At 38.4% G+C, this 16322-nt stretch overlaps 3 protein-coding genes across 5 annotated transcripts in view; 1 reads left to right on the top strand and 2 right to left on the bottom strand.

Annotated features, from left to right (window-relative positions):
- znf710b (zinc finger protein 710b) overlaps positions 1-2053 on the top strand; it is a 32107-nt gene extending 30054 nt beyond the window's left edge. For all 3 annotated transcript variants that reach the window (XR_004331799.1, XM_032514663.1, XM_032514655.1), the window contains one exon: positions 265-2053. Coding sequence is in view for 2 of the 3 variants with exons in the window: in XM_032514663.1 (XP_032370554.1) it covers positions 265-446 (182 nt within the window). In the remaining variant the exon portion in view is untranslated. The remainder of the gene's footprint in view (positions 1-264) is intronic.
- A 3579-nt stretch (positions 2054-5632) lies between these two features.
- On the bottom strand, positions 5633-9555 carry LOC116691798 (isocitrate dehydrogenase [NADP], mitochondrial). The gene is made up of 9 exons (XM_032519707.1): positions 9393-9555; positions 8897-9057; positions 8655-8798; positions 7945-8081; positions 7604-7755; positions 7318-7430; positions 6439-6536; positions 6255-6347; positions 5633-6129 (listed from the first exon to the last, which is right to left on the bottom strand). The coding sequence occupies exons 2-9, from the start codon at positions 9038-9040 to the stop codon at positions 6045-6047; spliced, it is 966 nt and encodes a 321-aa protein (XP_032375598.1). The 5' UTR covers positions 9041-9057; positions 9393-9555; the 3' UTR covers positions 5633-6044.
- Positions 9556-11114: 1559 nt separating this feature from the next.
- Positions 11115-16099, bottom strand: LOC116693817 (uncharacterized). Its single transcript, XM_032523042.1, has 4 exons — positions 15440-16099; positions 13340-13435; positions 12003-12047; positions 11115-11517 (listed from the first exon to the last, which is right to left on the bottom strand). Exons 1-4 carry the CDS (start codon positions 15990-15992, stop codon positions 11291-11293), a joined length of 921 nt encoding a protein of 306 aa, XP_032378933.1. The 5' UTR covers positions 15993-16099; the 3' UTR covers positions 11115-11290.
- Between the last annotated feature and the right edge of the window lie 223 nt (positions 16100-16322).

Here is a 16322-nt window from a genome sequence, read left to right as displayed (position 1 = left end):
TATATATATATATATATATATATATATATATATATAAGTCAGGTTTTGTAGCACAATCACAAAATTAATAATTCCTTAATTTTTTTAAATTCATAGCAAGAACCCACATCTATTAACATTAAAGCAATAAAACAATGTGAAACAGGATGTGTTACCCTAATGAACACTGGTGGCCCAGGAATACCTTCAGCATGATGACACTAATTGTGGTAGCTTTGGAAATGTGCTTTCTAACGCTTTTCATGTTTGTGTTGTATTTTCCAGAAGTTCTTCCAGAAATGGATAGCCAGGGGGAGTATGAAGGACAGAACTTCAGCTTTACATCACCAGACAACATGGACAATGGTGGCTCCCAAAACCTCACTAAACTCACTACAGCAAACATGGAGGACATGGAGGAGTATTACAATTTCGGGAAGGATACAAGCAGCTACGCTACACCTTGAGTGGTGATGAACTGTTGATCATTTTTTTTGTTTTGTGAAGACAGAAAGAAAATTTCAGAGTTGTTGTCAAGGCTTTGGGAGACACTGGGGACAGGGATTGTTTTAGTTTTGGCCTCCTTCCAGAAGAGCCAGAACTGATGGACTCTGATGGGAGACCGGGAAGGAGACGCACTTCAAGAGACACGTTTTAGTTCTGTTGCTATGGCAGAGACACTGAAACTGCGGACGCTGGTCAGGAGCTCCTTAATTTTTTGGGGATTACTGCGCCTACCGTCTCAAAGACTCTCACTGGCAGACAGTATGTTGTGTGTATGTATCTGTTATTTGAAGAAGAAAAAAAAGAAAAGAAAAAAAGTTGCAGAGCCATCAGTTACATTTGATGTGATAGAAATATGTTTACCATTTTTGCCATGTTTATTGTCATCCACAACCAATGTATGCCCTTATATTTTTGACTGAAAGTGCCAGCTAGATACATGTGCAACTAAGCTTCCACCATGTCAGCTATTTACTCACTGTATATTGAACTTTTGATACATAGTCACAACATATTCATAGGTTTGAATGCTCTTACTAAACAGTTCCTAATTGTAGCTACCCATTCCTGCCCAGCCCTCAGTTCAAACAGGCTGCTCTTTCAATGCGTGTGTGCTTTCTGCACAGGACATTGTAGTCTTTTTCTTGCCAGGGCACTTACTACCAAAGTTGCTACTGTCCCATGTCGGCTGATAACCAGAAAACAATGTTACCGACATGTAAAGCCCTGCCACTGTACAAATGATCCTGCAACGTGCAGTGTGTTTACACACCGTTTTTGTCTCACATGGTTTAGCTTTACATTAATATTCTATCCCGTGTAGTGAATATACTGCTCAAAGCTTTTGAATTACAGAGTGAACAATACAATACATGCACTTTTTTTTTTTTTTTATTGAGACCTGTCATTTTTCTGTGAAGGCTGTCTCCAGTAGGAGTGAACTCATTTGCCTCAAGGCGAAGAGCTGGGGGAAATAAGATCGTAGAATCTTTCAAACCCCCATAACGGCAATATTGATAAACACAAACTGATATGCTTTCTCAGTAGGGTTTTTTTGTTTTTGTAAACTGAAGTTTCCTTGATATGGATATTTTACAGTTGTCAGTTTAAATGCGAATTGAAGAATGAGCAGTTTGGATGGAGAATCAGCAGTTTGGGTTTTTTGTTGTTTGTAGTTTCAGCACTCTTAAATCCAGGGCTGTTTTCACTTCACTTTCAAGTCACTTAATTCAGAAAGATATTTCCTCTCTCAAGTGGGGGGGGGGGGGGGAAGCACTGACAGTGGATATAAAATCCGGTCTAGATTTAAAAGAAGAAGAAAAAATTCTTTGCTGGTCCAGGTTACATTTTGTATGATTGACTTGAATGTGGACTGACACTAGTCCTGTTATTCATAATTCTGTTTTGGGGAAGACAGTCAGCTCCCCCTGTCCTGCCATGCAGGTCAGCCTTGATATGCACACTAAACCAGAGGAACCGTCTGCTAGTTCTTCTTTGAGATGAGGAATATCAAACCGAGACCTCATGGAAATTGACCATGACTTATTTAATAAAGGTTCTCTAGTTTAAATTGATGGAGACTCGTGTTTTAATTTGTCACTGTTGCAGTTGTTTTAACAACTACTGGATGGATTGTCATGAATTGTTTTCATTAATGTCCTTTTCAGATGGAATCTGAAAAGATTTGCAATTTGTCCAACACTGTGGTTAGTTATTGAACAATTCAAAACAAGTGATAAACAAGGAGTATCACCTCTATTTCATTTTATTAACGCTGTTTTGACCAACTAAAGGTTTTCATTGAAAAAAAAAGACAGACACTATTTTTTTTAAACTTTTTTTTTAATTTAGAATTTTATTTTACAAACATTCAGTCATCTCAGTTCCTAAACATAAAACTGTACATAAATAAGTACACATGACATAGTATAAAAATAAGAATGAAAGTAATAGTTTAAACAGAAATATAAAGAAGTGACAGATTTGCAAACTTCATTTAAGATATAGTTACAGCAGGTGTTCTTAAATTGTTGGGTAGATATCAGTTATTAAAATAACTTTCGTATTTGTCATCAATTTAAGGAACTCAAAGTACATGTCAGTTCCAATTAGGAATAGTTTAAACATGGGGTTGATTTGGAAACTTTTGTGAATATGGAACTTACCCAACAAGATAAAGAGGTAAGGTAAAGCTACTTTGTCACATACTGTACATTTAGTGAAATTCATCCTGTGCATTCAACCCATCCCTCAAAGGAGCACTGGGCAGCCATTTACTGCACCCGAGGACCAACTCCAGATCTGAGTCAGTGCCTTGATCAGCGGCACTGACTGGAGAACCTAGTACACGTTTTTTGATGGTGGACCACCCGGATGGAACATACAACAAAAAAAATACAATCTCCACAAAGAAAGGCCCGGAACGACCTGGATTCAGAACCAGAACCTTCTTGCTGTGAGGCCACAGTGCTGCCAATAGATTTACAATATTACACAACTTGCTATCTTTCCATTCAAAGTAGGTGATAACATGTTTCCCTTCAAGTGTGATTGTGTGGGTTGTTTTAGATGCCATATCGTTATAAAAATGTTTCCAGAATGCAATATAGAATGAACAACCATAAAAACGATGGGTTAACGATTCTTGTTCTGTCTTACAAAAGCTACAATGAATGAGGGATATTGATAATGTTGGAAAATGGCCAGTGACATCATCATCTAATCTCAATCATATGGATGTGATCCCTCATTTCCATCCTGTGGATATTTTAGAGCTGTAGTTGGTTGAATGCCGCTAATACAATTAAAGGGAGCGTTGAGTCCAGTAGCAGGTACTCATCTTACAATTATATTGATTTTTATATCCAGCACCAGTCCAACTGAGGTTTAGTGGATGTGTGTACGATTTCTCTAACTTATCAAACAAATTATATTAACCATCGGCCTTAGCTGTTGTCTGTGCTAATTAGCATATATTAGCCGGCCAATGTGCTAAACTAAGTTGGTGAACATGGTAAACCTCATGCTAAACCACAAAATGTTAGCATTGTCATTGTGAGCATTTTATCACACTAATGTTAAATGAGACAAAAGTGCAAAAAAATTTAAAAATAAACACTTTTGGGACATTTCATGAATACAAATAAATAAGGCAGAAACACATGTCTGACTTGTGAACTGTGAAGGGGGTAACTTCACTTATTAAATGGTAGTCACTTAATCACTAATTTATTTTATGCAGTCAGCTGGCAGGAGGTTGGTGCTTTAGGACACGTTGCCTGTTGTTGGAACTGAGTTGTAACTTTTGGGTAATTTATGCGGTCTTTCGGAAGCCTTATTCACTCCAGTGCAAACCCTCTTACTGTAAAGTGTGCACTCATTGATTGGTTCTACACTGTTTCACGGATGCTTTGCATTGTGCAAGGATAACACTTCCATAGGAAATCTTTTCCCAGGATGCGATTGAACAATTTTCTCCGAGATATGACTCTTTTATGGTCGCAGATCATATTAAGTGAGAGGTTTTTTAGCACTAAACAGTTTTCAAGGGACTGTTCCTCCAGGTTGATATTAAAAAAGGGGGGGTAATCTGAATGCAAATTTCTTGTAATTCTTTGATAGACGCACCTTGTTAATTTTCTTTCCTTTCTAGTGACAAGCAGAAAGAGAGAGACAAACATATTCCCTGGGCAGTGGTTCAATTATAAAGATAACCTCTGTCAAGTTTTTTGAGTACTAAATAATGTTTGAAAATAAATGTTGTTCTGTCAGTGTCTGTATGGTTGCATATTCCAGCTGCCTTGAATTAGATTTCCATCCTGGCCTCATGACATCATAATCACATATACATCCCAAAGGCACATTTTGCTTTGGTCAACTTTGGTCTTATAGGTTGTTATCTAGGTTAACATAATAAAAACCCAGAAACATTGCTAGAAAGTAAATTTAAGCATTTTAGGATTGGCAATTTACCCTGACCCAATCTGAATAGTTTTCCTGCAGTAAGCCTCAATTATTCTGTGTTACAAGCAGACTGGAACAACTATCAATAATGATCTGTTGGTGCAGTTTTGCCCAGGGGCTATTTTAAACATGGTGCCTCGTTCAGAGTTGTACAGTGAAGCTTTTATACACAGTACAGTGTGGTGCATGGATGGCTGACTGTCGACATCTGCTGGTGATATATTGTAGTTTTCATCACGGCAAAGAGCTTTTGCCAAAACTCCCGTCAGGTCTGGCCCCCTGTTGTTGCAAACACCACTCACTGTCATGCACTGGAGGCTGCAGATGACACCTACTGAATGAGCCTACAACCCTGCATGAATGCACTGCTAGATAAGGGGCAAATGTGAAATGAAATTGCACGTGAATGGCATTAACTATTTCTCACTTCAACATACGGATTTGCAAGAAGGCTGGATCCCCTGTGAGGGAACCTCTATAACGCCCTCTGGAGGAATTATGGATTCAACACAAGTTCAACATGAGAATCATGAGGTTGTGTCACTGAGTCTTCAGTCAAGCACTACTTTTCATTCCTTAACCATTGAATCATTCTTGAAGCTCCTCCAGAGATTACAAGTCTTTCTTTTTCTCTTTTCCAATAGTACAATCTGCCACGTTCAACACTGATCACATCAATACTTCCCAGTGCTATTCAACAACTCAAACATTCTTCTTCTTCTTGACTGCTTGATAAACTAGAAGAATCCTCCTCTATCAGCTAACATTTAATTAAAACTCCTCCATTTGACTAAATAAGAGGTTTTCAAAGCGCGAGGTACGCTCCAAACAGTTTCAGGGGATGCTCAATGAATAGAAGTGGAAAAGTATTACGTTAATTATTAAAAGAAGATCATTTAGAATAGCCTAAATGTGTGGGATTGGGTTAAAGAGATAGTTCAGAGATGCAGTAGTTTTGGGGAATTTGACTCTTGTTCCCACTTCCCCAAAGTCAGAAACTGATAAATGCCTTAAAACCATAGACAGACCTTTTTTGCATTTGGTTTAGTCTGAAATCATGTCAAAAAGCAATATTTGTCTAACTTTGCTCAATTGTTGAGTGTCAATAAAAACAATTACGATCCCATAGGCATTCATTAGGGTTAGTGTTACTGCTGAAGATAAGTGACATAACTGACAACCAAGCAGAAAAAGGTATCTTTATACACTGCATGTTATTGAGTGACTCTCACTATTTATTTTTTAATATTTATACTTATAGTGCAAAACATGCCATGTCATGGTCCTTGTTTGTACATAGTTTTACCTGAAGATGTGATCTAATAAAATCGAAAAGACTTCAATGTCTTTGAAATGGCCATCGTAAGTGAAAAGCTTTCACATTAATTTATATACAATCATGTAACTGTGCATTACAAAACTGGACCGTTGGCAACAGAAAAGGCAGAGAAGCAACATGAGCACAGTTATGTGTCAGTGAGCAATACAAATTTAAAAAAATGGCACGAAAAATAGCAAACTTGGTTCCTTCAGAATACAAAGATTCATACAAATGAGGGTAAAAAGAGGGGCTCATCTCTCCATCTTCTGATTGCTCTTCATTTGCCCAGAGCTTTGTCCAAGTAGGTCTTGATAGCATCCAGGAAGTCTGATGTGTTGACATAATGTTCATTCAACTTGCAGCTGTGAGAACACAGAGCACGGGGTTACATTTGTCATCAATTATAAAATATGTCCTTATGTTAAAACAGGGAAAAAAAGTGTCAAAAAAATTGACCATGACCAGGGATATAAAATTGTAAACTCACTTGGCCAAGCCATGGATGCAACCTGCAAGGTCCTTGGTCATCACTCCATTTTCCACAGTTGCCACACAGACTTGTTCTAACGTTTGGGAGAACCTGGAGAGTGACAATGCAAAGTGACAAATCATTACGCTGTAAGATTACATAAACATATGAGTAAATGACATTGAACCATCAGGCAACAGACTTCATCAAATCAGGATTTCCGTCCAGTTTGCCTCTGTGCTCCAGTCCTTTGGTCCAAGCAAAGATGCTGGCGATCGGGTTGGTACTGGTTGGTTTTCCCTACAAAGCAAGGACAGTTGAAGTATGTAACAGAAACTTCCAGATCATGTGGTTGCTTTGTATTCAGGTCCATTGATGCTACTTGGGATGGAGACATTAGTATCAGTGTTTCTTCTACCATAGATTTATGGAATACATTTCCTGAGTAAAACAGGTGTAGTCTGTTTGATTCTGTAGGACTTAATAACATAACTTGGGATTCACTATTTTTTTTGTCAGACCACTGACAAAAAAAATATATCACACAACATAATGTTGAATACATTTTGACAGTTGCCTGTGGTAATAAAAAAAAAAAATAACAAAAGTGATCTAGAAACGAAAAATGCTGTATTTAATCGTTTCTAGGCTGAAATCTGTTAACTGCAATTTAGTATAATTTGCTAGGGGTGAGCAAAAGAAATCTATTCACATTCATGAATCGATTGAATCTCTAGCTAAAAATTGATTACTATTTGACACACACACACACACACACACACACGCACGCACGCACGCGCACACACTATTTTGAGCCTAAAAATCAATATCAAATTGAATCGTGACATTTTCTGAATCGTGCACCCCTGTAACGTTTTTTACAAACATGCCTCATTTAATTAGGCTCCTTTTTACACTAAGCTTAAACTGAGTGAAATCTCAAAGTTAACACTAACAAGTGAATAAAGGTTGCACTCCAACGGCTTCAAACATTTAGAGAATGTTTGTAATGTAAGTGGAGAATCACAAGTTCAACTACACCAAGTTTCAGCCAGCAGTGTGGCCTGGTGGCTCTTCTTACCCTCTGGTGTTCACGGTAGTGCCTGGTAACGGTGCCATGGGCAGCCTCAGCCTCGATAGTCTTTCCGTCAGGGCACACTAGCACTGATGTCATGAGACCTAGAGAACCAAAACCTGGACACAACGCACAGACAAACTTCACATCACACAGAAATCCAAATTTACAAAAAAGAAGCCCTCAAACAAAACATGACAAGTAGCTCAGATATAAATAATATGCCATTGTGACCATGCGGCCTTTGCTGAGCAACAACTGCCTACCCATTATCAAACTGAAGTGCACTAACCCTGAGCCAGAATGTCTGACTGCACATCTCCATCATAATTCTTGCAGGCCCAAACAAATCCCCCAGAAGACTTCAGAACCTGGGCCACCATGTCGTCAATAAGACGGTGCTCATACCAGATCTTCAGCTTGTCAAACTCTGATTTGTACGTCCTGAAAAAGACAAAATACCGGTAAAGAAATGTTCATGTCTCCTTAACAGTGGCCTGACTATTGTACAATGTTCATCTGATTTCACCACATGACATCCTGCTCAAGAGTCTATTCCTTGAGCAATGTAATAAAACAATCCAGTACATCAAGTCTGAATCCTCATCTGTTACTTGTTAAGATACTTCTTACCTCTCGAAGATGTCCTGGAAAATGTCTTTGAAGCGCCCGTCATAGGCCTTGAGGATGGTGTTCTTGGTGCTCATGTAAAGAGGCCACCTTTTCCGCATGGCATACTGAAAGCAGCTGTGTGCAAATCCACTGATGGACTGTTCAAAGAAATTAAATTAATATGGTCCAGATTTTTGAAGCTATAGTGCATAACCTTTTGATATTAATGAACATCCGTTACATTCAAGCCATTTCCAAATGAGTTTCTACAAAGCCAATTAAGACTCTCAGCTCCACACAACTCGCTCTGCATTTCTATGTTCAGAAGATTGTGGCCGGTCCGGTGACTTTCCCATGCAAAAGCTTGAGTGAAGATAATTAGCTCTTCTGAAGTGTCCATCGTGTTTTTTTAATCCTCCGTGTCCTCATTGGCTACTAGCAAGTGCACGGAGGAGGGGTGGGGACGTGTGCGTGATCACGTAAGGCTTGCATCATGTGGAGACACTGACCATTTTGTTGTCATTATTTAGAATTCCTCATGGGGAAGACAGAAATTATGCACTATAGCTTTAAACAGAAGCAATCACATCCCAGAACATTACATCAAAAAGTAGAGAACACATTCCAAGTTGCAAAATTACAAAAAAATTAATTAAGTGTCTATAAATATTGCATTGATGTATTAGGATCTAATTTAATGTAAATAAATGTAAAAACAAACTGTTTCTTACCTCGTCGGTGTTGTACATTCCCAACCCACAGCCCCCTGCCTTAAAGTCATACACCTCCCACTCCTTCTGCTTGCTTCCATCGGCTGGGGCAAACACAATCTTGAACTTGCCAGGCTGGTCAATAACAAAGTCTGTGGCCCTGTACTGTGAGATCAGACATCAAGCCTGAGCTGTCAGATTGCTCCTCCATCAGTTAGGATGCATCTTTGTTAAGAGCAAAACACACATTTCGCATTTCTTACCTGATCACCAAAAGCATGTCTGCCGATTGTTATGGCTTTTGTCCAACCGGGAACAAGACGAGGGATGTTTTTACAAAGGATTGGCTCACGGAAAACGGTGCCACCCAAGATGTTCCGGATGGTTCCATTAGGACTCTTCCACATCTTTTTCAGCTTAAACTCTGAAAAAGAAAAGTGTAAAACTGTAAGCTTTTGCCATTTGAAGACTCAAAGCAAGGCTCAAGAAAAATTAAGAAACTCACTCATTAATATCCAAAAAGAAAAAAAAACATTGCATTTTTTTATATTTTCCATTACATGTATTCCTATGAAAATACTCACGCACATGCAGCGGATTTTATTACTAATGCAGCAATTGGTTGAAAAATTTAATATTTTGTATTTCTAAACATTTTATAATGCTAGAAGTCATCTGATTTGCTGTATAAATTCCACACAAATGCTAGAATAGTACATATAGCACAGTTAGCGTATAATTAGGCCTTGTCAAACTTACCCTCAACTCGGGCCTCATCTGGGGTGATGGTGGCACACTTGACAGCCACATTGTATTTATTGGTCGCGAGAGCAGAGTCGATGGTGACCTGGTCGTCTGTCTGGTCACGGTAAGGCAGACCCAGGTCAAAGTACTTCAGCTCAACATCCACATTGGGCAGGATGAGCTGGACATGTACAAATTGAGGAGGTGATGTTAGACACACACACACACACACACACACACACACACACACACACACACACACACACACATACAGGCATATGTGGTTTAAGAGACCAATTTGCAGATTCTTGCGTGGCAGTGGTTTATGAGACCACACCTAACGCAACATCTGGTAAACTTAAAAGACATATCAAAAAATTTTGTTTTACATGCAGAACACAAATCTGACTTCAAAATCATATTTTTTCTTTTAGAAAAATATGTGACATATCACAGGCTTACGGGGTCACACAAATGGTGGTTTGTGAAACCAACAGTGTTTATGAGGTCTGTTTACATATTACACACACACACAAACCAGGTAACGGTATAAGAGGACTGACCACCATTACAAGACCTATAATAATGCAGTACTATATTTAATCTCTTAAAAACCTTTTTAAAGACCCACTACAATCCTCATTTTTAGTTATTTTCATTCTCAGTGGTCTTTAATTTGTTATGAAATTTTTAGCCAAAATAACAAAACTTTTTGAGTTAGATTAATAATTGGATGACAAATTAATGACTGAATGTCAACCATTACTTTTTCAATGTGAGCAGCCAAGGCCAGATATGTGATTGACTGTTTTCCCTAAATGAGGTAATGGTTACTGGAGTCAGAGGTTTGATATTATGTTGGATGGAGGACAAAGGTCCTGACGGGCATCTAAGCAAAGTTTTGTCTATGGACCGGTATAGTAAATTCTGTATATTGTAGATGTGTTGGATCTGCCCATATTTGGGCATGTCTCAAACTTTTGGCATTATCTGTTTGGTTTCCCCAGAGGACACACACTTTAGAATTGAAAGGAGCATCAGAACTTAATGTGTACTGATCATTCATTCACTTCTCCTTGATCAAGTAAATAAACATTTTCAACGCAAGACATCCTGGACTCATGTCTACTCTCTCCACTGATGTATGGGGCTGCATGATTAAAATCTCTAACAGCACGTAAAGTAACGATAATCGTGCTTTTTTAATGGATTGTTTAATATTGTTTCTAATTGTTTTTAGAAGCTGATAATGCTTTTGATTGGTTGAGGTTATCAACCTGAAATAGACAATTCTGAGTGAATAAATTCAGAAAAGAAAGAAAATGAACTGAGTTTCCTGCACGTAATCTGTTTTTTTCTAGGCCTTTCAAGTTTGGCATGTTAAGGAAGAGTAAGAAACTTGACAAACACAAGCTGTTGTATGACACCATAGATATAGTCTAAAAAGACAACACAAAAAATGGAGTGCAAATGCACCAGTATTGGAGCCTTACTCACCCATAAAAATGTAGTCGACGTTAGAGGTGATCCTATCAGGATTTTTTGGGCCGATAACCGATACTGATCACGGGCTATTTGAAGCCTTAAATTTTTTGTGTAGCATTGCATATTGATGTAACTATTCTTGAGAACATTAACTTTCACAATTAGGAGATTTCAATTTCAATTCATTTATTTCAAAGGGACAATGTGCAACATTGAACATATTGGAAAAAAACCAACATTATTGCACCCCAATTGCAGCCAGAGGCTGATTTACATTGGCTGTCCCCCCGCCAGATGTTACCGGCAACTTCCCAGAAAAACATTTTAAAAAATTACACTTAATAATATATAATGTATAATATAACGATTATTATTTGAAAATTATTTTTTGTTTATCGTCACAACGCTGGCTGCACACATATTGTTTTTTAGTGTGGGTGGCGGTTTTGGCGCTTAAAAGTCAGCCCCTTGTTTCTCACAAAGTCTCTAATGTTTTGGCATGTTCTATTTTTCAGTGCTGGCTGTTCACATTCTTTGCAAACCACACACTCCTTCTTTGATGCTAAATGACCTTTAATTATGTGAGACTTGAAATGTCTCAGCACAGCTTTTTCTTCTGCTTTGGTCCATGGTCTTCGTGTCTTGTCTTTGCGTACTGAAAACAAACAGGATGACATAATTGTTAGTATGGCTGGCTACGACTTTCATCCGGATAGAAACAATTAACCATGACAATTAATAGTGGTTTTGTGAAAGTGACTTTGCCAGCTGTTTACTAATTGTAGTAAATGACGTATTTCCTGTATGCGTGTGTCTGTAATCCGTAAAACTGTTTCCACTGCAAAAGGTTGCATATTTCGTTCATTAAAATGTTGACTTTTCCACTTCCACCGTAAAACATTTCAAGCAATATTTCACGTTTTTTTATAAATTTCCAGCGTTTTCATTAAGATTTTTTTCCTCTGCAAATTGAACATAAAAACCCCACTTCTCTCTTTTTGTTGTTCTCTGTTTGTCTCTCTGTCCCTGCATGTTGATCTGATGATGGTGATGACCTCTTTGTAGGCCCAGAAACTTAACTGAAGGTTAAGCACTGGATATTATAAACTTGATACGTATTATAATGTAACTTGATCATACCATTATGTACAGGAGGGAGTCCATCTGCATCAGGAGTGTCCATGTCTGAAAAATGTGTAACAGAAGAGCATAGTAGATGCCTTTTATTAAAAAGTATTTGTTGTTCAATTTTGTAAAGAAAGGAATTGAATATTATTTACTATATTAGTACTATATAACTGAGGACAAGAACTGAGGTTCAATAAACACTAATATCCAACATCAGTTAGCTCAATAAAAGCAGAAATAGATCATATAGGTTTACATTGTATTGAAACTTCATTTCCTGATCCAAGAAAAGTTTCGGGGTTCCAGTGATTTTCAGTCAAATATGTCTTTAGATGGCTGTTTCACATTTATCTGCAACCTGTGAAGACCATAAGTAATATGGCCGTTTCCACTGTTCATTGTTTATGCTTCAGTCAGCAAAAATAGTTTTATATGCTTCCAAAACAATATGGTTTTTATTATAGTTCAAGCACTTTTCAAGCACTTTCAATGCCCATTTTAAAACTTTTTACAGCACCTTATACACAAGTTTTATTTTCAAAATCAAACCTGCCTGAATCAATGTAAATGGGAGGATTTGAGCCAAATGACATTCAGCTGGGTCATTCTGTGTCAAATCCGACTAAATCCAGGAAAACAACTCTCTTAGATTTAGCCTTGGTTTTGGGACACATTCTTAATATATACAAGGTTTGATCAAAATCAGACAGTAACAACAACCCAGAATACTCTAACAGTGCACAGGCACCTGCCTGAAAAATAGCCTATTTTAATTTTTTTTTAATTACTTCATTGCCAAGACATATATGTATCTACTGGAATAGAGCAGTTTAAATATTATATAAGGCCACCCTCAACTTTACAGTGGGCTACTAGCTAGGTGTGGGGGTGGGGAAAATCGATAAACCATCGCAATATTTTCAGTGGCAATACTGTATCGAAACACAGGCGCTAAATAGGGATCTGTTATTGTGTATAGTGGTCAGTTTGTCCCATTTTGCAACAATTAAAGTGACATGAACAAACAGAGACATTTATCTTTTTAATAAAACAGATCTTGACAAGTTTCGTTTTAGGGACGTCATTTGAAATTGGGAAAAATTTGAAGTTGGAAAAAAGGTTATGAATTCCCCCTGCCAGTGGGGCTCTCGGGCTTAGGAGGTAGAGGATTCTTAAGTCCTTAAGATGTTTGAATCCGAAACGCGGCCATTGTTGTAAAGTGGCCAGGAGCTACACAAGATTAAAAAATAAATGATGGATAGGTAATAATTTAATCAATGGGAGTGTCTAGAGCTAGTTTCCAGCAGTATGTACTATTGTAACACATTATAGACATTCAAAGTACATACCGTTCAGTTCACGAGGACAATCTACCTCTGCTTTGTTGTGAATGTTTGTTGTGAATGTTTGTTCCTCCTCACTCTCATCATCATCATCTGTGACATCTGGACAAATAATGGGAAAGTACTTTAATTTGGTTAAAAAACAAATTAAAAAGGTTACATTGTGTAATATCTGAATGTTGGAGCGTTATGTCAATGTTACTTTGGTAACTGACTCCGTTTCTGGATCAAGTCAGTTTTCAATGAACACACTTTCTGGAATACCTCCCACTAATAGATCACCGTGATGATTAAATCTAAGTTTCAATGAATAAATAATAAATTCAATCTGTGCCAACATGTCCTATACTGCTTTTTACTGCTATATTTTACATACTGCCTGTCCAACATATAGTCTCATAGATGCGGGTTTGTCCAGGGGATTGTACATCAATGTCACTGCCACATTGGACTACGCAAGACTGGCCTGTAAATAAACACGCGAAACAGAGGCTGGGTTTTCTGGACAGAAACCACAAAATTACATTTCTCACCTGATCTCAATAAGTCACCTTGTAAAAAAATCTGACCTGTTTCACCAATTTATGAACAGGCTCATGTTTAAGGCAAATGTGAAATACGATCAGGATGTCGCACCAGGGTTATTTTTTGAAATTTACTGGATGCAGACGCACCGCATTTTATCAGTGTAGGTGACTTTTCCCCCACTGCGTCCTGTGAGCAGACCTCTGTCCTGGTTTTGTTGTTGAAGTTTGTAAATCCGGCTAGTTTGCTGGGGCCACAAATAAAGAAAAAGGAAAAGCTGTAGCTGCGAGGTGGAGTGAATGATCAATGGTGGTGCTACAACTGTGGGTCAGGACACCGGTTTTGTGATGCAAATGTGTTACTCTTTTGAACACATTGTTTTGTCAAGCAAAACACTTTCTTTGTGACCCCAGCAAACTAGCTGGAATTACAGAACTCTACAACACTGAAGCTGAGGATGTCATACAACTTCATGTCAAAAAATGACCTTAATAAGGCCTTACAACTCATGTTGCATATAAGAGCAAAAATTAGATCCATGAGGTCAAAAGAACTGCTCCAAGAGCTCAGGGAGAGTTGTAGAAAGGCACAGATATGAAGAAGGCTAGAAATAACAAACCGGCATTTATTGTTTCTGAGAGCTCAGTGTCTCCAACCAGGACTGGCCATCCAGCCAAACTGAACAGTTGGGGGAGAAGAACCTTGATGAGAGAGGTAGCTAAGAACCTGAAGATGACTGTGACTGAGCTCCAGAGACCCAGGTTGCAGGCCGACAACCACTGCTGCAGATCTGCACAAAAGCTGGTCTCTATGGCAGAGGTGACCAATGAGAGCTTCTCCTCAGTGAAAGACAAATAAAAAGGCTTCACAGTTACTCACAGCCTGGGAGTTCATCAGGTTTGTTTTTTGCCTTTCATGTGTTTCTGAAACTATCTCCATCTCCACACAGGATATCTGGAACTCAGTCAGAGGGATCTTTGGGGTGCTTACCTCTCTCACCAAGGTTCTTCTCCCTAGCTGTTCAGTTTGTCTGGCCAGTCAGCTGTAGGAAGAGTCCTGGTTGACCCAAACATCTTCCATATTACACTTATGGAGACCACTGAGCTCTTGGAAAAAAAAGGCAGTAGATTTTTTTTCTAGCCTTGTCCAAATCTCTGTCTTGCTACAGCTCTCTCCGGGCTTTTCTTCAGCTCTTTTGACTTCATTTTTGTTCTGATATGCACTATGAACTGTAAGGTCTTATTTAAAAAAGTGTGTTCATTGAAAATCCAAATCAAACCAATTCATTCAAGACAGCTGGACTCTGATGAAGGTGTGGAACCATCTCAAAGCTGAACAAAGAAAAATGGACGGCGCCTGAATGACCTACATTAGTGTGACAGCAAAGTTACGTATTTACTGAAGTATTTACCTGATAGCTTAATTAATTACTTTGAAACCACAAGATTCACAAAAGGCATGGTCTATAAAACTCCAGTAATGAAGCCCTCTAAAGATCCTTTAAAACCAAGATTTCTTTAAATACATACTATAACCCCTTTAGGTCTACATTTTACATAAATAACATAAGAATTTTAATACCTTCAATTTCGTCAAGAGATTTTCCTTTAAGCTCATGCATCTTTCCCTTTTCCAGTGCAAGGAGCAACTTGGAAATTTTGGCACTCTGTATGGTAGGCTCTGACAGACGGTAGAACTGTCTATGTACTGATATATCGTGCCCCATAAAATCAGCAAGCTGATCTAGTTCATTGCTCTTCAAGTTCAGGATTTGTGATGTGGTCGCTATGTCTTTGCGCAGTTGAGTTGATCGTAGATACTCTGGCCTCTTGGCACCACACTCATCTGCGAGCTGTCTGAGACACTGATGTCCTCTGTAGTAAGTCAGACAATTTGGTACAGCAAACAAGTATTCATTTTGGTCTGGGACACCACATTCTTTCCTCTTCTCAATCATAATGTTGAGTCCATTTACCATCTTAGGTGTCAGCAGCACTGCTACCTTTCTATCCCTTTTTCCTTTTAGTTCAACACGCTCAAAATAGTTGCAGAGTTTCTTTTCACACTCTGACAGCCCCAATTCATCAAGGGTGTTTGTTTCTTTGTTTCTTTCCAGAAAGTGTCTCAGTTTCATCTTTGAGACCTCCCCAACACGTCTTCTATTGAAAAGGACAATCTTGGTCAATGCGGCTTTTGCAAGGCTGGAGTAGTTCTGCACTGTTGTCTCCTTCTTTAATGCAGCAGTTGCTGATTCAACGGTTTTGTCAAGATGCTTGTTAAATTTCGTTACATCATCAGTGAGCGGTAATTTGGCTGTTTTGTTATATTTCAGGTCACTAATGGTGCTTAAGGCACAGTGGGATATGTACTCCGACCACTTTGCAGTATAAAGCTTCTGAAACGCCTTTGAGGATTTAATCAAGTTGTCATCTCCAGCCATAAGAGCATGACAATGAATGATGTC

This window comes from Etheostoma spectabile, chromosome 1, assembly GCF_008692095.1.
Source record: "Etheostoma spectabile isolate EspeVRDwgs_2016 chromosome 1, UIUC_Espe_1.0, whole genome shotgun sequence".
Taxonomy (NCBI): Eukaryota; Metazoa; Chordata; class Actinopteri; order Perciformes; family Percidae; genus Etheostoma; species Etheostoma spectabile.
The sequence above is the reverse complement of the archived record's forward strand: the minus strand, read 5'-3'. Positions and strand labels throughout refer to the sequence as shown.

Coding starts and splice junctions, on each gene's coding strand:
- LOC116693817 (XM_032523042.1), bottom strand. CDS start 15,992: ATGAAACTGAGACACTTTCTGGAAAGAAACAAAGAAACAAACACCCTT. Junction 13,436..15,439: donor ATCTCTTGACGAAATTGAAG/GTATTAAAATTC, acceptor TTATTTGTCCAG/ATGTCACAGATGATGATGAT. Junction 12,048..13,339: donor TTGTCCTCGTGAACTGAACG/GTATGTACTTTG, acceptor CACATTTTTCAG/ACATGGACACTCCTGATGCA.
- LOC116691798 (XM_032519707.1), bottom strand. CDS start 9,040: ATGTGGAAGAGTCCTAATGGAACCATCCGGAACATCTTGGGTGGCACC. Junction 7,756..7,944: donor TTCCAGGACATCTTCGAGAG/GTAAGAAGTATC, acceptor TGTCTTTTTCAG/GACGTACAAATCAGAGTTTG. Junction 7,431..7,603: donor GTCAGACATTCTGGCTCAGG/GTTAGTGCACTT, acceptor CGTTGTGTCCAG/GTTTTGGTTCTCTAGGTCTC.